We start from the raw sequence: 22,180 nt of genomic DNA on the forward strand, positions 1-22,180 counted from the left end.
CCCGTGGGCCGCTCCTCGCCTCTGCTCTCAGGGGGGCCCCACGGCACTCGTGTCCACAGCTCGGCTGTTTCTGTCCAGTCAGGGCTGGTCCCACGTGGGCTCCCTTCCAGATGCCACCACATCACGGTTCAGAGGGGACAGAGCGGCTGCAGAAACCCTCGGGCTCAGAGCCTCAGGGGTCCTGATGGCAGAGGAGGAGCTACGGGAGTAGGGGCAAAGCTGGCTGGTCCCCCCGGCCTCGGATCCCCCCTGACCTCGGATGGGGGCGGGCAGTCCCGGCTGGTCCCCCCGACCTCGGACGGGGGCGGGCAGGCCCGGCCGACTGGTCCAGCCTGACCTTGGAGTCCAGTCCGCTGTCCCCTGTGCTCTGCTCACCGGCCGCGGTGGGAGGATGCGGCCACCCAGCGCCACTGTTGCCTGATTTCTTCTCCAGGGTGGGTCCTGCAGAAAGCGGAGAAATGGGGAACATGGGCAGGGCGGTCGGCAGTGGGACAAAGCCCGGGAGGCCCTCCGCCTCTGAGAAGAGCGGCCCCGGGCTGCTCTGGGCCGGGCCTCGGGCCAGCACGCCTCCCGCCCGCCGGCAGCTCCTCGGCAGCGTGCTCCCGGCTCCGGGTCCCGCGCCGCGCCCTCAGGCGCCGCCCCCGTCGCACCGCCGGTGCGCGCAGGCGCGCGTCCTCGGTCTGCGCGGCTGGCCGTTCCGGGCGGGCTGGGCCGCAGCCCTCCTCGCCCTCTGCGGCTCCGACCTCCCCGCGGGCTGCGTGCCCCCTCGGCCTCGCCGCAGCCGCGCCGTGTCTGTCCAGCGCCCGCCCTGGGAGGGGCGCAGCGGGACTTTGCTCGCCTTGCTCAGGGCTGCCCACCCGCGGTGCAGGCGGCGTCTTGCGGGTAAGCGTTCTGATCCGCGCTGGACGAGCGGAGGAGCAAAGTCCGCTGGCGGCCTCCCTCAGCCCCCGCCCCGGAGGCCCCCCGCACGGGGATCTCTTTGCAGAGGCCGCGCCCCTCAGCCTTAGTGGGTTTTTCTTTCAGACAGCCCCCCTCCGGTGGAGCAGAGACTCAGAACCTCAGGGTTCCCGACACGGAAGGGCTCTGAGGGCCCCGTCTAGCTCCCCCCTTTACTGGGGTGAATCTGAGCTTGGATGCCCGCTGGGGATGGTTCCCAGGACCCTGCATCCCTCCTGCCCTGCTGGCGTTCCTGACCCCTCTGTGGAAGCCAGCCGCCTGGGTGGACTAGCTCCTCAGAAAACGAGCTCATAGTCGAGGTGGGGGTGCCCAGAACTAGCGTCCTTTGAAGCTTTTTTTCAAAGAATGGATGAGCGACTTCTCACTGCCTTCCCCTGGAATCATGTACAAACCACGGGCGGATTTTGTTTGTATCCAAACCTCCAGAATCAAGAGGAAAGTCTGGCTTCTGAGAACGTCCAGGGTGGACTTGGACCTGGGACTCAATCATTGCCGCACTTTGAGCTGAACACGTTATTTCTTGGTCAAATGAATAGATTTATCATTATGATCCCAGTAAATCAGTCTTTGTGAAGTTTTGATCAAAGCATCCTTCAATCCCTTTGGAATGAGGCGGGACAGAAATAATACCTGTGAAGATGGTGGATGCCGGTGCTGGGGGAGGGAAGGAGCTCGGGGTTTCCATGTCCAGCAGATGTCCACTGGCCGCCTGACCTGTGCAAGGCTCTGAGGGTGCCAGGAAGAACAGAGAGCCCTTCCAGGAGGGCTCGTGGGGTGGGCAGCGAAGGAGACCCCGGGACAGCGCTGCGGTGAGGGAGGCATGAGTGGTCTGCTGGGGAGTGTCACAGCCCATCGGCTGCGATGTCCCCAAACCTGGCCCACCTTTAAGGACCAGCAAGGTTTCATGGAGGGACCAGAGAGGCTGCTGCTGTCATGGGAACGGCCCCGGAAGAAGGTGGGGCCCTGGGCTGCAGGAGTGCAGTGTGGCCAGAGCCCAGTGTGCACTGGGGTGGGGGGGAGGTTGTGAAGGTCCTTGGAAGCATCTTATCCGGGGACGGAGAGCTGCTGCCGTCCGGAGTGACACTGTCAGATTTGCTGTTGGAAGGATGGAGCCCTGGAGGTGGGCGTGGGTTAGGGGTCAGCCCAGAGGGAGACAGTGGCTGGGGCGGGGGAGGGGCGGGGAAGGTGGGTCTTGTGAACACGGGAAAAGCCGAGAGACGGTGGCCCCCAGGGATGGTGCAGACGGAGGGAGGGTCTGGAGGAACAGTGGGGGGGGGAGGGACAGAGAAGAAACTCCAGGAAGACCTTCCCTGGGCTTGGGGTTACTTTGGAGGCACGCGGGGTGGAGGCTTCGAGAGGAGGCGCTCAGTTTTGCCGCGCAGATCCGGGGTGTGGTGGTTTCCGGGGGAGAAGCCACGTGTAGAAGCCACATGTAGAAGCCACATGTAGCTGCAGGTGGGGGCTGGACAGACTCAGACCTCGTGTGTGCAGGGTTGGCAGCTGGTGAGGACTCCTTCCTGGGAAACACGGTCGATGTGGAAACGGGACCGTCATTCCCGGAACCTCCATCCCCGCCCCAGTGCTCCGCCAATGCGGGTGCCCCGTTCAGTGCACAGGCTCCCACACAGGGTTTTATTTGTCCTGGTGACCTAATCAGCAGATGGTAAGTGTCTTTCCCAGAGTGGGACCCGCTCACCTCCCACCAGCCCCTCTGCTGTCACAGGACGGTGCTCAACAAGACTCCTCACGAAAAAGAGGAAGGTGGATCTCCCTACCCCACCCCCAGGAGCTTTCCCGAGACGGGACCCCCGCTTCCGGGAGCCAGGGGTGAACACTCTGCTGTGAGTCTGGGAGCAGCATTTGTCGGTGAAGTAATTTAATCCGTGCTGGCCAGGACAGTACTGCGGCGGAGGGGCTAACTCAGTAGCCATCAAGGTGGTCCCAAGACGGGGTGGGATGTGCAATGGCCTTGGGGCATCAGTGGCTCAGAAGGAGGACAGTGAGGTGGGGATCGCCCTGCCTGGAGGGGGGCTTGCTCTCGGGAGGGACACACCAGCCTTTCTTCTGTGGACACCCGTGTTGCCTCTTCTTTGCAGGATGGCTCAGCCCAGTGAGGCCTCTTTGCTGTGTTGGTGGTCTCTGGTTAGACCCCTTAACAGCTCCCGATACCTCCAGGAGAATTTCTAAGTTGTTGGCCTGATGTGAACCCCGCATGAAGGTTCACGCTCCCATGCGAGCCTGCCGCCTGTTGGAGCTGGCGCCCTGCCCTGCCCTGCGGGTCTGCCCTTGTTCCCGGTCCCCGCGTTGGAACAGCAGGGAGCACCCCTGCGGCTGGACTCCTGTGCCTCTGGCAACTTCCTGCCAACCCCCTGCCTTAGTTTTTAGGGCACCTTTGGCCTCTGCCGTCGCCCGCTGAAGGGCAGGTGCTGTGCGCTCCCCCTGCACCCAGGACAACGCGCTGCTCCGAGAAGGTTCTCGCCGACTGTGAGTTGAAAAGACAAGACCGTTTAGTTGCTTGGACGCTTTTCTCTGCTAGAATGAGATGTGTCTTAAGGGGAACCGGCCTGAGGGCGGGCTTGCTTCTACAGATGGTCTCACCAGGAGGAACACGGACAGTGGGCTGCAGTCAGTGGAGTGTAGCCGGTGGGTGCGCCTCCCAGAGGGGAGGAAAATGGAGCGAGACCCCGAGACGGAGGCAGATGGGCCGAGCTCGAGGGCGATGCGTGAGGGGCCAGTCCACCCCTTCCTTCAGTTTAGGGAGGTGTGAGTATCTGAGGGGCCGTGGGAGGAGAGGAGGATGGAAGAAGAAAGACCCGGTCTGGGAAGGCAGGCCCGCAGCACCCTGGGAGACACAGGCGGGGCTGGGTGCCCCCTCCTCCTGGCGCCGGGGAGGGAGCCCAGGGGGGTGAGCCCCGGGAGGTGAGGGTGGGGGCGGGTATGGGGTGGGAACTCCCAGCTGAAGGCTTATTAGCAGCATCAATCACCGAGGTGTCATTTCCAAGCCCCCTCTCCTCACCTAATATGCTAAACCTGATTTTTGATCACACCCAGAAGCTGGATGAGAGATGCGAGGGCTAATGAGTGCTGGCTGGAGGCTCCCGGCGGGCGGGGGCAGGGCTGGGGAGGGAGTCCTCCAGCTGGGAGAGCCCCCCCCGCCACTGTCTGCACCCCTCAGTCCAGCCTGAGCGAGCCACGGGGTTCCTGCCTCTCGGGGTTCCTGCCTCTCCGGCTTCCAGGCGCCTGCTTGGAAAGCACCTTTGCAGCTCAGAAGGGTCCCTGCTCACAGTAAATCCCACCAAGGTTCTCTATACACTCTTGCAGAAATCCAGGGGTGTTCAGCAGGGGGTGGGGGGCGGCGGGAGTGGAAGGGGGCACCCCTCATCAGTTATCAACTCACAGCCTTGACGTGTGAGCGGTCAGCACTCGTGTGGCCCTGAGACATCCCGTGAGGCGGGGACGGAGCAGTGAGGCGGGACGGAGCAGCGACCTCTGAACACCATCCCTTCTGACTCCCAGGAACGCACAGGCCACCCTTGCAGCCGCGCCCACCCCAGCTCGGTGGGGTGTCCTGCCCTGACCAACACCCAATCAAAACTAGCAGGAACACAACCTGCCCAGAGCATGAGCAATCGCAGGGGTCCTAGACTGACCTGGAAGGGACCCCCAGAGTCCACGGGCGCCCTCGCAGCGGTGACACTCCGCAGGACAGAGTCCGTGCCGGGCAGAGGGGAGACACGGCCTTGGTGCGCCTGGAAACAGAGGCGCAGCTCGTGGTGCTGGGGTTCCTAGTTTTCTTTTCAGCAGAGGAGCAGTTGTGGTCAGGCTGCTGGTCAGACTTCCGTGTCCCAGGATAGCAGAAGACTCAGGCCCTCGGAAGTTTGATTCTGCACAGGAGCAGATGGGGCCCCGTGAGGAGGACAGGAGCAGGTGTGAGCTCCCCCGCAGGGAGGGCCCCGGGCCCAGTGCCTGGAGCTGGGTGGGTCTGTGCAGCCTCGGCTCCGGCTCTGTCTGCAAGGCCTGGGAGACGGAGTGAGCTGGGTAAGACCGCTTCTGCCACGCCAGCACGCGTACGTGGGGCCAGCTGTGAGTGCAGCTGGTGCAGACGTGCTGGGGTGGCCGGCGAGCCAGCAGGTCTCTGCCCTCCTTGGCGCCCAGGCCCCTCCGGCAGCAGGGCACCCAAGGGTAGCTGGCTCAGGCTCTGGCGCAGGCGCGTCTGGGCCAGGCTAGGGGGCTGTGCTTGGTCGCCTCCGTGACGGGGCAGGTGTCCACCAGCCTGTCTGAGCCCCCACCTCGTGCGGCCTGGGAGAAGCTCAGGGCCCGCTGCGTGGCGGGCCCCGTGTGTGTGGACTGGTGGTCTCCTGGCATCTGGTGGACGGCCTGGCCTCTCCAGAGCACGGCTGGCCCCGGGGCCATCGGGGGACCGCGGACGGGGAAGCCACAGGGTCGGGTCTCCCCCGTCGGCTCGCCCACGTGGCTGCTCTCTCTGCAGGGTCGGCAGCTGACTCTTCTCTGCGGCCGAGTCGTTGACAGGCCAGCCCTCCCCCCGGGGAGCTTCTGCTCTGGGAAAGGGGCCCCAGGACAAGTGGGAAGTCGTCACACGTAGTCCCCTCGTACGGGTTCTGATGTGTTTCTAGAAACTTTCTCCCTCGCTGCCCAGATGCTGCCTGTATTTTAACTCAGGAAGTCAGGCCGTCCCTTCGGGCCCTGCATCCTCGTGTGTGTGTGACGTGTGTGTGCACAGGCATTATGGGGTGTGTGTGTGTGTGCCTGTGTGTGCTCATTGCTCAGTTGCTCAGCCGTGTCCGACTCTTGGCGACCCCATGGACTGTAGCCCCCCAAGCTCCTCTGTCCTGGGATTCTGCAGGCAGGAATACTGGAGTGGGGTGCCAAGCCCTCCTCCAGGGCATCTTCCTGACCCGGGGATCGCACCCCTGTCTCCTGCGTTACAGGCAGATTCTCTATGTCTCAGCCCCCAGGGAAGCCCTAAACCCACTGTGCAACTTAGAAAACCACAGTAGTAATGGTGAGCCATTGTTGCTGCAGAGTCTGCGGGCGAGCTGTGCATCCTAGGCAGGCGGGGAAGCCTTGCCTCTCTCGTGGTGTCTGGCGCTTCGGCAGGAGGACGCTGAGATGCCTTCCCCACATGTCTGGCCAGCAGTGACGGCTGCGGGCCTGGGCCCAGCAGGGCGATTGGCAGGTCACGTGCACACGGGCTCCCACGGCCTGCACACGGCGGCCGGGTCTGCGGGTGAGCACGTGGGGCGGAGGAGCGGGTGGAAGTCCCCGGGCTCTGATGACCCCGCCCCAGAGGTCGTGCACTGTGACCCCTGCTGCTTCCTCTTGCTGGAGGACCTGCCGGTCCAGAGGACATGTTCCCTCGCCTTTGTTTCCGTAGCAGCTCAGCTCAGACTGCAAACTGTCCTCCAGTGACGGCTCCTCCCCGTTCAGGTTCATCCCCAGGGGTGGGGCCTCCGCCCCAGTTCAGGCTCATCCTCGGGGGTGGGGCCTCCGCTTGGAGCCCTGGGCTTGCTTCTGCAGGGCTGGCAGGGCTTGGGGCAGAGGTTGAAGGCCCCCGTTCGGGTTCCTCCCGCACTGCTCAGAGGCTGTGGTTGTCCTGGATGCCGGGGCCTGCCCTTCGGTAGTGCTGGCTGTCCTGCGGCCCCAGCTCCAGGCCACCCCGAGGGTGACCGCAGGCGCTCCCCCGTGGCGCGCTTCTGCTTGGGGCTGGCCCCTCCAGGGCTCTGCCTGCTGCGCTCCACTCTCCCTGCCGCGGGGAGGCTTCATCGCCCCCGGCATGTGCAGTCACGCCTACAGAAGCACCCACGTGGTGAGGACTCACGTGGCCTCTACAGAAGCAGAGTCCAGTGCCTTCATCTGGAGATGAGGCCCCTGGAGCCCTGGCTCCCACCCTGGGCCCCCTCGCAGCCGCGCCTCCCTGCCATCCTGAGTCCCGAGGCCTGGTCACATGCGGGCCACCCAGCTTGGGGCGTGTCGCAGCAGCCGGCCGGGGATGGTGCAGTGCGCGACCTGCACCGCTGTCTGGGCGGCCCTGCCCGAGCTGCCGGGCCCCCGAAGCTCCTGCCGGGGTCCAGCCCCCGTGGATCCAGGGTAATTCGAAGGTGGGGACGGAATCGGTGTCCTAGGAAAAAGCTTATTTAATTACAGATAGAGAGAGATTAAAAAATTAGCGGAGAAAAAGAGGCTGAATAACTTGGTTTACGTGGAATACCAATCACCACCTACGTAGGCCACAGGCGTCTTTCTGTTCTCCTGAAGGAGAGGAGGCACTGAGGCCTCCCTGGCCCGATCTTAGAAGCCCAGGCAAAATTAGCAGGCTTGGTGAGTACCCACGTACCAGATGGGAATTCAGCCAGAAAAACGGGGAGCAAGAAAGAACGACATGGGGGAGCCAGTCTTTCCAGAAACTGATCCCATTGCTTTATTTTTCAGGTTTGCTTATATACCTTTTTGTTATACATAGGGATGAATACAGAGTCACGTGGGGGTCCAGCAGACCTGACCCTTGTCACAATCAGGTGCTTCATATAAAATTATACAAAGGTCTTATGAGTTTCATCATCTTCTGGCCATGAGGCCTGCTGACATTTTATGATCCTTTCTTTCTGATAACCAAAAAACTTATTTTTTCCAAGGGTGTTTTTTCTTAAACCAGGCACCACCCTCTGAAGGTAGCAGATAAAGTTGCAGTCCTATAGGGTGAGGGTGTAGCGAGTTACAACTAAGAAAGGAATTTATTTAACCTAAGGTTAACATGATTAATCTTAAAGGTTAATACTTATTTCTCCTATATGCTAGTTATATTCATTATAAGGGCAGGGAATATGGAGATTTAGCAGCAAATATTGGCTCAACAAATGAAAAACCCTTCACCAATATAATTTGTAATCAATGTACTATACTAATAATTTTCTAACTTCTCAAAAGAGTCTGTATTTAGAAAGTTTTAAAGCGTCTCGTGCCTCTCATGGTTGGGAGGCTGTAAACAATCACATGTGGCCGGATGAACTTGTTTAGGCAGGCTAGAGAACCTTCAGAGGAGTTTGTAAGTTGAAACACTTGTCATGCACAGGAATTTTTATTAAATGGAGCTGCAAGTTAACTCCTTCTCCGAGAGAAATGGTGATGGGGGAGAGCCCTCCGTAAAGTCAGAGGTGTAGGTGAGAGCATAAAACAGACTCTGGTTTTGGGGGTAGATGCTCGGGAATGGGGTTTCCGGAGGCTCAATCCTGCCTTTGCGTATGCCGAGCCTCCTTCCTCATGACCTTTGCCAAGGGTGGAGTTCCTCACGCTGGCTCCCGGCAAGCTCCCTCCTGCCCCCTTTCCCCCTGAGGCCGACACTGGCTTCTGGCCTGTTGGGAATCTCATCGGTCCCCACTTCTGGGCTGGGGCCTTTCACGCAGCTTTAACCCCCCCACCCCATCCTTACTCCTCTGGAAGTGCTCGGTGTCTGGCCCCCAGGGGCAGAAGCGAGCGTCCTGAGCTGGGCAGCCTGCACACCTGCCCCACCAGCTGGCCATGTGCCCTCAGGCAGGCCCCCTGTCTGGGGGCTGACCTGCCCTGGGGGCCGGTCACACAGGGCCCCCCGCACAGCAGCGCCCCACCGCCTGCGCCTGGTGTCCACGGCTCCTGTTCCTGCCTGTCCTCCTCCCCTGAGCACCCCTGGCCGTCACCCTCCCAGGAGCCAGGCCTCCCCCTACACAGCCTCCGTGTATCCAGGGCCTGCGGCTGCCCTGGCCCACCTGAGGACGATGGGAGCTGGGGCCCCGGGCCGCTCGCTGTCCACGCCCTTGAGGGGCCTGGGATTGGGGATGGAGCTGGACCTCCCGCTGCTGTCTCAGGGCCCAGCCTGGACACACAGGGGCCCTTCCCACGTGTCCCGTAACCTGTGCACAATCAGGACGGGTGTTTTCTTCCAATAAAGTGGAACACCTACCTCACAGCCCGCGTGGAAGACTGCCGAGTCCAAAAATGTCTGCTGAGCAGGGTGTAACTTTAGCCAACAATTCTAAACCACTTATGAAAGGCAACTTGTTCCTAAGCCAAGAGGACACCCTCCTTTTCAGATGAAAAGGGAGATTGCCCTGGACTGATGGTTCCAGAGCCAACCGCCTCCTGGCCGGAGGTTCACCAGTGGCGTCCCCACGCATCCCCAGGCCAGGCGGGCAGCCAGTGCCCTTCACCGTCTGTGCCACCAATGCTTCAGGTTGCTGCCTGCAGGGCCCTGGGGCACACGGGCCACTGGGAGTTCTGGGGAGAAAACCAGAAGTGTGTGTATGTGTGCGTGTGTGTGTGTGTGTGCGTGCGCGTGTGTGTGTGAGACAGAGACACACACAGAGGCCCTGGTCTGTCCCCCCGTGGCAGGTGGCAGAGGCATCATGGGCATCCCAGCACAGCAGTCACCTGACTGCAGCCCCACAAGAGACCCCAGTGATACCTGAGGTTGAGTCTGCTCAGCACCAGAATCATGAGAGAGAATCAAGTGGCAGTCATCTGAAGCCAGGGAGTGGGATGCTTGTTATGCAGTGAGAGCTGATGGATGCAGAGGTGCTGGTGGGAAGAAGCTCACAGGCAGGTCTGGGAGGTGGGGCTTGGCCCACCTTCTGCTCACAGTCCCTCCCAGGCCTCCCGGCCCAGCCGGGGAGCCCTCTTGCCTCTCTGTCTGAACCCCAGACTCTAGGACCACCCACAGGGCCTCTCTCCCTCCCTGAGGGCAAGCCTCAGGGTAGGGGCTGCAGACCTGAGCGTCTTCGCACACAAGGGCCCTCCCTCCCATCTCCGTCATCCCCACACCCTCCGTGGCCATCTCCAGGCCCAGGGCCCTGCCGCAGGCTGCACACGCTGCGTGCCCAGGACCTGCTGGGACCCGGGTCATCCTGGGGCTGGGAGGTCCGAAGGGAGGAGGGCAGGGTGGAGCTGGCCACTGTCTTGGTCCAGCAAGGCTCTGACCACAGGCGCCCAGAAACAGCCTCATGGCCAAATGGCTTCTGACCGAACGTTAGAATCAAAGCCAGTCCACGCTGAGGCGGAAGCCAGACGTCTCCACTGCAGGAGGTGCTCCGGACCAGCAACTGCACAGTCATAATTTTATTATTAGGAAGCAAACAGTCAGCATTAAAGTTTAAGGAGTTTGTGTAGCAAAACACAGACTTCTCAGCACACCAGCGACTGGCCCCCGTCCTGCGTCGCGTCTGTGATGAGGGGAGGCCTCTGACTCCGTCGGTGGGACGCAGGGCTCGTCAGGTCCCTCACACGCTCTTCTTGTCCTCACACAAGCTCTATTTTTTACACTTGAACCAAAGTTGACGTGTCCATGGATGGACTTTTTCCTCTTTGTGAAATTGCAAAGTTAACATTCAGCTTTTCGTTCATTCTCAAAAGCTGGAACGTATTCTCAAGTTAGAATTGTTCTTGATTTTCTGAATGTCGGCAAATCACTGAAGATTCTCGAGCATCATTTGCTTGCGTCTTATGCTTGCACACAGAGCAGTTTCATACAAATTGTGAACAGGACACCATGTGCTCTCAGGTTTTATGCCTCAGGCTGCCGGTCACACTCGTGTGCGTATTTTTTGAGCCCCGAAGTGTGACACCTCCGTGAAGCCCCTCTGCCTCTCTGACCGTCTGCAGTGGCCGCAGCGCTGGTCTGTGCTGGCGGGTGCCGCGGCCTCCTGTGGGATGGGCCGTGTGGCGCCGGGTCCCCGCTGGCTCCTCCCCTGTGGTGGCTGAGCTGTGACCAGCATCTCCCTGGGCGGGACGGGCGTGCGGACTGGGAGGCCGGGGTGGCTGGCGGAAAACGGGTGTCTCCCAACCTTGCTAAACGCTTGTGGACTCAGCCTTTACTGTAGATCAAAGAATACACCTCTGATTTCATATTTTTGGTAAAACTGAATTTGAAGCTACTTCTGTCTCCTGCTGAAAATATACTGTTGCTGAAATGGAAGTTTAGTAAGCCGCGCAGAAGGACGCAGTCGTTTCTGGCTTTGGCTGAACACTCGCTAGGCAGGCAAATCTTCTCTTACCGCCAAACCCGATTTCCCTTTGGTTGGCTTCTGAGTCTTTCAGAGCCCCTGATCGTGGCTTCCCCATGTTTACGGGAGCCTGGAAACCTTACTTTGGCCACCTGATGTGAAAAAGTGACTCATTGGAAAAGATCCTGATGCTTGGAAAGACTGAAGGCGGGAGGAGAAGGGGATGACAGATGGCTGGATGGCATCACCGACTCGATGGACATGGGTTTGGGTGAACTCTGGGAGTTGGTGATGGACAGGGAGGCCTGGTATGCTGCAGTCCGTGGGGTCGCAAAGAGTCTGACATGACTGAGTGACCGAACTGAACTGAATTTGAAAAGACCTTTGTCTGTATGACATTTACGCTCCACTTCTCAGCCCCTTCTGGTTTGGGGACAGGACCGGGATGCAGGGTCGACTCTGGGCAAAGAAGTCACTTAAGGACGATCAGCAGACTTGGCGTAGGGCAGGCGGACCAGGTGGTCTCTGGACAGAACCTCTCCGGGTGACGGGTGTTGCCTCTGTTATTTCTGTCTTTTATCTTGTCCCACAATAGAACCAGGAGTGGTTTGCAAAGATGGCCGCGTGGAGGGGATGAAGGGGGCAGAGTGCAGCCCAGAGGCGTGCCCCGTCTCTCTTGCTCTCTGCCCCGTGCTCCCCCCAAGCCTGAGGTCAGGCGTCTCTCTGGACGTGGATGTTGATGCTCCTGTGATGCTTGTTACAAACCCAGATGCCCAGCTTCTCTCAGTGAGCTGGGCCCTGGATTCTGCCCTCGGCTTCCCCATGGCCCTCATGGCTAGGTGGGACCCCATGTCCTGAGCCTGGGCAGCTGGCGGGACTTGGTGCCACCAGCTTTTGGCCACCTTCCTGTGCCCGTCCAGCTGCTGCTTGGCCTTGTGTGCGGCAGGCCGGGTGCCCTGGCTTTCCACCACCCGAGGGCAGTTGGGTATGTTGTGCACTGCACAAGGGCCCTCGGCTGAGGGGACAAATGGGGGCTGAAACCCAGCCCTGGCCTGTGGGCCAAAGCAGCACACGTGGCTGCAGGGCCAGCAGCTGCTCTGGTGCCCACGAGCCGCCGAGGCCTCAGCGACACCTCCTCCCGGGCGCTAAGCAGCTCGACTGACCACGACAGCCAGTCAGCCCCAGCTGGCGTCCACAGGGGCCCGCCCGCTCTGCCTCACCCCCAGCTCTGTGCCCAGCTTTCTCTGGTGCCTCCCCACCCTCCCCAGCACTGCCCCAGGGCCCCTCCACCCGCCTCTCCTGCTGCTTCTCCACCTCCTCATGCTGATGCACAGGCACACACACAAGCGCATTTGCACACAATCGAGCTCACACGCACACACGAGCTCACGTGCACATGCAAGCACACGTGTGCACACTTGAGCACATGCACATGTATATGAGCACACACAAGTGCACACAATGCACACAGACACGAGCACACGGGCACACACACACATGAGCACACGTGCACACACTCGAGCACACGCACACTCGAGCACACGTGCACTCGAGCACACGTGCACATGTATATGAGCACACATACAAGTGCATACAGCGCACACAGATAGGAGCACACACACGAGTACATGCAGGCACACACGTGAAAACAAGCACAGGCATGCACATACACACGTGTGCACATGTGCACACACTCAAGCACACATGAGCACACGTGCACATACTCGAGCACATGCACACACTTGAGCACACACACATGAGCACACACACACGAGCACACGCACACTCGAGCACACGCGCACATGTATATGAGCACACATACAAGTGCACACGATACACACAGATAGGAACACACACACAAGCACATGCAGGCACACATGTGAAAACAAGCACAGGCATGCACACACATGTGTGCACATGTGCACACACTCAAGCACACACGAGCACACGCATGCGCACCCCCTCTGCTGACCGCATGCCCACCCCCTCCCACCTGCCAACACTGTCTCTCTGTGCCCCTCTGTCCCCAGCAGAACGTCTTCTGTGAGGTCAGCCTCTTAATGGGGGTCTTGTAGCTCCTCCAGCAGCCCTTGTTGGGGTGTCCCCACCCCTGCAGAGCCAGCCCTCAGTCCTGGGCCTTCCAGATGCTGAGCCCCCCAAGCCTGGAGGGGCCAGGATCCTTGACCTTCCACTGGGTCCCATTTGCTATGAGATTGCAGGGATTCTCTGTAAATCTTGACTTTAGGATTTTGGAGTTGACTGAAACAGCCTCGTTTCTCAGTATTCTGAAAATTTTCATTGTTTTTTAGTGAGAATGTGTTCTGATAATAAACACACATTTGAACTCACAAAATACAATTATCAAATGTGATTAAACAAGGCATTGGCTGCCGACGTGGTGAGAAGGGAGGGGATTCCATGCCCGCCACCCACCCTCCTGGCTGTGGCCCCCAGTCAGGGCCTGGCACACAGTGGGCATGGTGGGGGCACCATCTGCCTGCAGGAGGCGGGGGGGGGGGCAGGGGAGCCCCTGGAAAGGCGCCTGGGGACCCTGCTCAGGGGTGGGCTGTTCCTCCTCTGCAGGGAGTGACCGGTCTGACTGCTTGTGGATCGATTTTTCTGATTTCCATGAAAATGGGAAAGAAAATGAGAGTGTGTGAGGCCCTCAGAGAACCAGAAGGAAGCAGTCTGGCCGCAGATAAGCAGAAAGGGGGCACCCAGTGGCCCCAGAGGAAGCAGCCGGGGCTGATCCCAAGCTCTGTGGCTGAAGCGGGTGAGGGATGGCCTGCCCGGGGCTGGGCAGGAGGCGTGGCTGGGCCCCGCCCATGCTGGGGGCGGTGACTATGTCCTTCTTCTAAACCTGGGGACAGACCCAGGGCTCAGGGCTCAGGGCTCAGGGCTCAGGGCTCAGGGCTCAGGGCGGAGGCTGGGTATGAGGGCATCAGAGGCTGTGGCCTCGCGAGGGTGCCTCCGCTCCTGGGACAGTTTACAGGAGTGAAGAGAGAGAGCCCCAAACATCCTGCCACCAGGCATATGACAAAGTCGGTCTGCCAGACTCTGGGCCTGATGAAACAGCGTCTGTGGACGGGAGAAGCTATTTTTAATGACTTGATAAATTGTCACTATATTTTAACTATGATTGTGTCAGGTAATGAAGTAGAGACGGGAGGAAATGTTCAAGAAAGATGGGTTTGAATTAGACATTGAGCCAGTCCAAACCCTGAGACGCGTGTGTAAGCTGCTCTTTCAAAGCAGATGCCCCAGGAGGGAGGAGAGAGAGACACAGACAGGCAGAGGACAGACAAGCAGAGAGAGAGGCCAGCAGAGGGGCTGGACCCAAGGCCGCCCCCAGCCAGGGCGAGGAGAGGAGGGCGAAGAAACCAGGGCGGCTGTTGGAGGCACCCGCTGGCCAGGGTGAGCAGGGGAGGGCGAGCCCAGGGCGGCGCGGAGGCGCCTCTCGCCTCCTTTCGTCCGAGAACTGGCCCCCTCACCGGCGGCCTCTCTGGGGACTCGGCTTTTCTCAGCTGCTGCAGCTGCTGCTAAGTCGCTTCAGTCGTGTCCAACTCTGTGTGACCCCATAGACGGCAGCGCACCAGGCTCCTCCGTCCTTGGGATTCTCCAGGCAAGAACACTGGAGTGGGTTGCCATTTCCTTCTCAATGCATGAAAGTGAAAAGTGAAAGTGAAGTCGCTCAGTCGTGCCTGATGGACTGCAGCCCACCAGGCTCCTCGGTCCATGGGATTTTCCAGGCAAGGGTACTGGAGTGGGGTGCCATTGCCTTCTCCGCGACTTCTCTCAGAGGTGGAAGCAAACCCACCAGCCCTCAGCGCCCCGACGTGCGCAGGACGGACTCTGGAAACCCGGGTTCCGGACAAGAAGGGGCCGTGCCCGCGAGGGTCCCCACGCGTCCCCACGCCCACCCCGGGCCGAGTCTCCACCGCGCCGGGCTCGGCCCGGGGCCCGGCCATCACGGCCGGGCGGAAGGGCACAGTCCTGGCTCCTGGGAGCACCGTCCGAGCCGACCGCAGCAGCCATCAGCGGCGCTGAGCCGCGGAGACGCGACACGCGCGTATAGCTCGGCTAAGAAACGGAGCGGCCTAGACGGCGAAGACCAGTCTTTAAACAAATACCCCAACAAAATGAAAGCCAGCCATTGTTTAGGAACAAAGGTGTAATCAAATTCTAATTTTCTATTCCAATAACCGTCTTTGAATTGATGCCTGTTCTGCTAATTATGAAGGTTTTTTTTTTTATTAGCGTTCTACTTGATTAATAAACACACAACACAGACAACACATAATATTGCTGTCACTCCCCCGCGGGATGACGGTGGGGCTTTCTTGTTCGAATTTGAAAGCAGGAGTGAGAGAGCAGGGAAAAGGTTGGGAGCAGAGGTGAGCAGACCGGCTTCTGAAAGCATGGGTGTCAGTTTTGTAAGAAAAAACTCAAGCTTCCTGAATGTGCCCTCTCCCCCTGCACCAACCCAATAAATCAGACCAACAGTATCGACTCAACGTGTCTCGTCCTGGCCAGGGGGCCCAGGTGGGCCAGGGTTGGGCAGAGGTTTGTGGGGAGCGTTTTCACCCACAACCCTGCAGAGGGGACACTGCTCCCAGCCAGAGAGACAGAGCAGCGTGGACAGGCGGTGGGCCTAGGTGACCCAGCTGCAGGACCTCAGCGGTGCCAGGCCAAGGTGGCGAATGGACTTGGTGTGGGTGGAGAGGAGGTTGCTGACCCCTGTGACCTGGGTGTCTTAGGGGAGGATGGAGAATTCTCTACAAGCACCAACCCCCAGGGCAGGCTGGGGTGCCTGAAGACACTTGCAGTTAGTTTTTGGGGGGCAGGGCTGGAGAGTGACACCGGGGGAGGGGCAGACTCTTAGAGTCAGGCTGCGGGCCGCTCCAGGGACCCCACGTCATCAAGCAAGGGCTCAGGACTCCTGGGGGAGGCGGCCATTTTTAACAAGGCTGGATTTGCCAGCTGATGCGAGGCTGTCTGCCCCCACCCCGCGCATCTTCTGGGAATTCCAGCGAGCCCGCCCCCACCCCGACACAGACCCTGGGGCTGCTGTCTGGAGAAGCGCTGGGCACGCTGTGGATGGCCTAGTTTATGGCACTTGATAGGTGGGCCCTTCGCTTTCTCTTTGCCAGACCGCACCCAACAGCCTGTGAAAGCCACCGTCATCTCAGGCAGCAGTGGCGGTTCAGCCCCGAGGTGTCTCGAAGGTGAGCAGTGAGACGCCCGCCCCGGCACGCTCCACGCCCAGGGAGACATGGGGGCGTTGGCGAGTGTCAGGACGAATTCGGAGCCTGTGTCGTCCCCAGTGTGCTCTGAGAGCCGCCGAGCCCGTGGAGGGGGGTGGCTCACCCCCAGAGCCCCCTCACAGGCCCCTGCAGAGGACTGGGGGCCAAGGCGGCGTCAGACGCTGCTCTGAGGCCCTCCAGGCGTCCATGTTTCCTGGTGGATCTTGAAGACCAGGGACTGGACCTCCCACCGCACGGCCCACCTCCAGCAGGGTATACACGTGGTGCACACTAATTGGTGGGTATTGTCGGGGAAGAATGCCCTCCTCGTGGTTGGGAGACTCATAGCTTGGGTCCCTGGTGCCAATAGACAAGGAAGGCTCAGTTCAGTTCATTTCAGTCCCTCAGTCACGTCTGACTCTTTGCGACCCCATGGACTGCTGCACGCCAGGCCTCCCTGTCCATCACCAACTCCCGAAGCCTGCTCAAACTCATGTCTACCAAGTCGGTGATGCCATCCAACCACCTCATCCTTTGTTGTCCCCTTCTCCTCCCTCCTTCAGTCTTTCCCAGCATCAGGGTCTTTTCAAATGAGTCAGTTCTTCCCATCAGGTGGCCAGAGTATTGGAGTTTCAGCTTCAGCATCAGTCCTTCCAATGAGTATTCAGGACTGATTTCCTTTAGGATGGACTGGTTGGATCTCCTTGCAGTCCAAGGGACTCTCAAGAGTCTTCTCCACCTTGATAATAAAACTTCACACACGGCCTGCTGCCGGCTCTGAGTTGGAGCTGGGTGTGGGCAGGGTGCAGAGGGCCCGGCTCTCCCTGCTGAGACGGGACGGAATGTGGACCCTGGATGCAGCCTTGCCACTCCTGCGAGCCTGGGCAACCTCTTCCGTCCCTGGTTCAGCGCATGCGTCCTGCCCGCTGCGAGCTGCACGCGTCACGTTGCCGCACGCTCACGGCGTGTCTGCAGCTCCATCCTCCATCCACAGCTCCACTTCAGCTGCTGCCTCCCTTCTGTCTCATCTGGACTGCCTGTAAAATGAGCCTGGCGTTCACTGGTTTCTGAATGACTGCTCCCCTTGGGTTTCCTTCCAGAGCTTGGTTGGGTCCTTTCTTCTCTCCTTTCAGTCTAATGAGCTATAATTTACACGCACACGGGGTGAGCAAGGTATGTACAGAACGACCGGACACATACATCGTGAAATGATGACTACGATAATTACAGTAAACACCCATCATTTCAAACAGATCCAAAATTAAAGAAATTGAATTGTTTCCTTGTGATGAGAACTCAGGATTTACTCTAAGAACTTTCCTATATAACACAGTGTTAATTATATCTATCATGTTGTAAATCACGTCGCTGGTACTTACTTATCCTGTAACTGGAAGCTTGTGCCTTTGACAGCCCTCATCCAATTCTGCTTCCTCCCACCTCCTGCCTCTGGTAACCACAAATCTCATCTTTTCCCACAACTTTGTTGGTTTTTGAAGTAGTGTTTACCTTCAACACTATGTAAGTTCTTGTTACACAACATGGTTGTTTAATATTTCTGCACGTTTCAGAACCATGGCTGGGATGTCTGGCTACCACGTGTCACTGTGCGAAGATGGTAGGCAGTTCCTGACTTCATCTCATCCCGAGACCCTTCCTTCGTGCCTGGAAGCTCGGCCCCCAGGCTCCCGCACCATCTCTGTCTTCGCCTCGGGCAGCCTGGCCTCTGTTTCTAGGACGCGGCTGCTGCTCTGTCTTGCCTGCTGGTTCTTTTTCAGAGCCCCCTGCTCTCGTTTTGTGCTGTTCTCCTCACTGGCATTTACGGAGTTTAAATCTGCGACTGTCTTCCGGAGTCGCGTCACTGCGCATCATCACAGCGGTGACCTTGGCCTCCTGGGCTCGGTGGCGGTTCATCCGGAGCTGAGCCCCACAGGGATGTCTCCTCTGGGGCTTGCATGTGGTCTATCTGAGCCGTTTTGCCTCCGTGAGGTGGAGACCTCAGGGCTTCATCTGCGTCTCATCAGCTTTTCATCCTGTTCACGTTGAGGACGCCCTGTGTCCCCTGTGTGTGGGGAACAAGCCCCGGCCTCTCAGACAGGGTGCCCACCTTCTTCGGGCTGGATGGTGGGGCCGGCCTTTCTGTAGACTTCTCCATGGTCTCGAGGCAGAGGTGTACCACAGCCGGCTCCTGTGGACTTGCAGGAGCAGACTGAAATTTCTGGGAGTGTTACAGGCTGGTTGTTAAATATAGCCACAATTAAAATCAAATTATGTTAACTGACACATTAGATGAAGACATCGGTGATAAACACTCAAAACGCATCCCTTCCTGTTTGGACGGCACTTCCCTCCCGCGACTCTAGCAGCTGTCTTCGCAGTTCACCGAGTGAGCTGGCATTAACACCATTCCTGGCGGGTGTGTTTGCGGCCCAGAAATCAGCGAGTCTGGCCAATCGAGACTTTACTGTTGTCTGGGGGATTGCCTAGACCTTAAGCACGGTAGGGGAAGACACTGCGAACGCGGATTAAACTTAAGCACGTGTGGCGTCTGCAGGTGAGAATCTGAAGAGCACGCAGACGTGTGGACACAGTCCTGCAGGCCCCGAGACCGTGACCCAGCTCCACAGAGGAGTCGCTGGCCTGCGGGTGAGCACGTCCCCGCCGCCTCGCCAGGCCGGGTGACAGCGGCCGCCGGCATGTACGGGGGAGCTGCTGACGCGGGACTCCCAGGGCACTGAAGCCGGCTCCTGCAGGCCCGTCAGCTCGGGGGTGCTGACGGCAGGGCGGCTGGCCCCACGTGGACACGTGGATGTGGTTCCCCAGCCTGAGGGCACACCCTCCGTCTGCATCCCGTCTGTCTTCAGAGCTGGCTCTGCATGACATTTTCAAAGTCCATCCTGCTCAGCACCCGAATACCCTGGATGGAGGGGCCTCTTTAGGCCCCACGCAGACTCACATGCGCGCGTCTCGAGACGTGCCACCCGTTGTCAAGTATGTGTGCATGAATGACAGCGACTCCCATCACATGGACAGCAGAAGTGTGCCAGACCCGGGGCAGGGCCCCGATGAGAAGCGAGCTCAGGGAAGGAAGGGCCCGCAGGGGCGGAGCCTACGGAGCAGAGCTGGGTGCCCTGCAGCTGAGACGGGGGGCTGATTTCCTGAGAAAGGAACACCTGTGTCTGCTCTGGAAGCACAGACGCCCGTGTCTCACCAACGCCCGCGGAGACCGCACAGGCGAGAGCGGGGCGGCGGGTCACGGCGGCAGGGTCGTCCGGCTGGGTCTCACTGCTCCCAGGGGGTCCCGGGCCTGAGAGGCTCCTGGGGCGGCTTGTGTCTCTGTGAGACGGGGAGCCGCCCTCCCCTGGGGGCAGTAAAGATGGGCCACCACTCCCGGACGCTCCCTGGGCAGACACATGCAGTGAAGAGGGGCAGGGACACCAGAGGCGGAGCACGCCCCAACGCTCACCCGAGACTGTTTCATCTCTTTTTAATGACTAGACTCGCAGCCACCCGTGACACTCTGGCCCCCTGTACGCACCCAGCTCCGCAAATAAAGCTAGAACTCAGTATGGAGCTGCATGGGCGCACGGTTTGCTCTGGCATCTGAACGCCCACAGCTTCAGGAAACAGGATGGATGGGACACACAAAAAAAGAACCCAAGAAACTTCTCTCATCCAAATAAAGACCGCTCAGACGTGAAATCAGAAGTTTAATCAGACACAATTAAATATATTTGTATATCTCACACTGAAGAGACATAAAATGTTAGGAGTTACAAGTAGGAATATGCTTCCTATGTTCAGATAAACTAGTTTCCATTAAATGTTTAGATTCCAGGTAGAGAAACAGCTTTGGGAAGGAAATGATCGACATGTTGAAGCAGATACGCACGACAACACCATTTAGAGACACAAACGGTATTTTGGCATCTTTCTCCCCATCCGGTCGGCCACCTCCCCTGTCCCGTGTTGTGAGGCGTGGCATCTGTTTAAGATGCACGGACGGGGGCCACACGGGAAGCAGAGGGCCCAGGGTCACCGGAGCGTCTTACTCCCTAAACCGAGGCAGCGCCACGCAGAGCAGCCGCACAGCCCCCTCCGCGTCCAGCTGTCCTCAGTCCAGTGAAGCGCACTCTTCTGTTTGGGGTGGGGGCGGTAACTTGGGGCCCAAGCGCTGTTTCGGCAAATCTGAAGGGTCACTAGACGCGTGTCTGTGTGACACGGGGATCTGCCCGAGAGGCCAGGAGCCTGAGCCCGGAGGGGCCCGTCTGCCCCCGCTTCCCAGGTGCCTGGATCCCATTCAGGAAAGAAGCAGGCCACAGCAGGTCTCCCCGCCCTTCCCCCACGGTGTGGGCACTCCTGGTCCTCTCCGGATGCCAGCAGGGCCCAGGCCTTCCTGGGGAGGGCACCACGCAGGCCTGCCCTCCATTTTCATTACCCCTCGGGGAAGCGTTTAGCTGCATCTGAGTGAAATCCAGTATCCCTGCCTGGGCAATCCCGTGGACAGAGGAGCCTGGCGGGCTACAGTCCATGGGGTCGCAAGGAGTCGGACACGACTGAAGTGACAGACACACGTGTAAACCCCTATTTGTAGCTAAAAGCCGTGTCTGGAGGTTGGGGCTCTGCCAGGGCCTTGCCAAGTGTCCCTGTCTGCTGGCCTGGAAGGAGGCACTCTGGGTGGGAACATGTTTGCCCCAGGGTCCCTGGCTGTCCTGGGGGAGTGGAAGTTTGGGAGGGGCTGTCACTGTCCCCCAGCAGTGCTTGGGGGAGGGTGTGCAGCAGCCCAGATCGGATGAGGAGCTGGCACGACTGTGTTTCACGATCCACCCCAAGGCTGCAGAATGTCGCCGTCACGTCCACCCAGCTGCTGCGGAAGCCGGCGGTTTCTCCCGGTGCACAGTCATAAGGACAAACGCCAAGTATGTCTTCTACCGGGGTGGCCTGGTGGCCCCTCTGGGCCCCGCCCTGCATGGCTGACCCTCCAGAGAGTGACAGGTCACAAACCAGCCCTCTTCTGGGAACCACACTGATGGTGCCGTCCATACGACATGATTGGCAATTAAGAACATGGATGTGTGTTTTAAGGAAAAATAAAGTTTTTTCAAGAAATCGAAAACAGAAGATCTGATTGCCCCCATCATTGCATCTGCCCGTAGACCTCCCTTTATTATTTGGCTGAACAAAAACACACGTTTTAACTGCTAAGCTGCACTGACTGTAGAGTCTTAAGGACTAGATCACTAGGCAGCTGCCGCAGGAGAGGCGGGCACGGCGTCCGTGGGCGCTGACGGGGCCCCGGTCGTGGGCGCCTCCGGCCTCACTGGGGAAAGGCTTTGAGGATGGCGTTCACCTCCTCGGCCACGGCCGTCAGGGCGAACTCGAACTGCTCCTGGAGGGACAGAGGAGGGAGACGTGAGCGGTGCCTTCTGCTGCAGCCGCGGGCTCCGTGTGCCACCCTGCGGAGAGAAGCTGTTTAGGGGGGACGGGAAGAGCTGCAGGCTGCTGCGGGAGGTGGGCAGGGCACGGGTTTGCGGGGGGAGGCCCGGAGCAGACGGCTGCGCCATGTTCATCTCTGCTTGTGTCGCTGGAGAAGCTGGGGTGGACGTGTGACTGGGACAGTGGCTGCCGCAGGCTCCGTGCGCCCCCTCCCCCAGCTCCTTCTGACCCCAGCCCCAGCATGGCCCCCAAGGGGTGGGGCTGGACGCAGCCTCCCGTCCCTCTGAGACTCACTGGAAACGGTCACAGTCACGACCCCTTGGGGTTCCCTGGCCTCAGAATGGAAAGGGTGGTACTTGTGCTCTTTGAAAATCCTCCCACCATCCGGCTCAGTCCGACTCACTTCTGTTTGCCAAGAAACCTCGTCTCACCCTCCACTGTGCCAGCTTAGGCATGCGTGTGCCCATGGACACCAGTGCACCTGGGACGGGACACGCTTCTCGTGCAGGCGGAACCTGAAGGCCTGCTGAGCAGAAACTAGGGGCGAGTCCCGGG

General features: G+C 59.5%; 1 protein-coding gene and 3 long non-coding RNA genes across 6 annotated transcripts in view; 3 read left to right on the plus strand and 1 right to left on the minus strand.

The window, feature by feature from the left end:
- The first annotated feature begins 2,615 nt into the window (after positions 1 to 2,615).
- Positions 2,616 to 3,720, plus strand: LOC138439008 (uncharacterized). The gene is made up of 3 exons (XR_011256534.1): positions 2,616 to 2,798; positions 3,054 to 3,441; positions 3,546 to 3,720. It is a non-coding gene; the product is annotated as an uncharacterized lncRNA (long non-coding RNA).
- A 452-nt stretch (positions 3,721 to 4,172) lies between these two features.
- Positions 4,173 to 4,428, plus strand: LOC138439009 (uncharacterized). The gene is made up of 2 exons (XR_011256535.1): positions 4,173 to 4,257; positions 4,357 to 4,428. It is a non-coding gene; the product is annotated as an uncharacterized lncRNA (long non-coding RNA).
- A 924-nt stretch (positions 4,429 to 5,352) lies between these two features.
- LOC138439007 (uncharacterized) lies at positions 5,353 to 8,915 on the plus strand. Of its 3 annotated transcripts, XR_011256532.1 has the most exons (6): positions 6,001 to 6,205; positions 6,353 to 7,065; positions 7,205 to 7,296; positions 7,408 to 7,493; positions 8,048 to 8,135; positions 8,555 to 8,915. It is a non-coding gene; the product is annotated as an uncharacterized lncRNA (long non-coding RNA). The 3 variants fall into 3 exon arrangements; XR_011256533.1 differs by lacking the exon at positions 6,001 to 6,205 and having other exon boundaries at positions 6,366 to 7,065; positions 7,439 to 7,493; XR_011256531.1 differs by lacking the exons at positions 7,205 to 7,296; positions 7,408 to 7,493; positions 8,048 to 8,135; positions 8,555 to 8,915 and adding an exon at positions 5,353 to 5,567 and having other exon boundaries at positions 6,353 to 7,155.
- Positions 8,916 to 19,879: 10,964 nt separating this feature from the next.
- The window catches only part of PTPRN2 (protein tyrosine phosphatase receptor type N2), a 624,228-nt gene continuing 621,927 nt past the window's right edge, over positions 19,880 to 22,180 (minus strand). Inside the window, exon 23 of the mRNA XM_069587259.1 lies at positions 19,880 to 21,578. Within this exon, the coding sequence (XP_069443360.1) occupies positions 21,507 to 21,578 (72 nt within the window). The 3' untranslated portion in view covers positions 19,880 to 21,506. The remainder of the gene's footprint in view (positions 21,579 to 22,180) is intronic.

This window comes from Ovis canadensis, chromosome 4 (genome assembly GCF_042477335.2).
Source record: "Ovis canadensis isolate MfBH-ARS-UI-01 breed Bighorn chromosome 4, ARS-UI_OviCan_v2, whole genome shotgun sequence".
In the NCBI taxonomy this organism is placed as follows: Eukaryota; Metazoa; Chordata; class Mammalia; order Artiodactyla; family Bovidae; genus Ovis; species Ovis canadensis.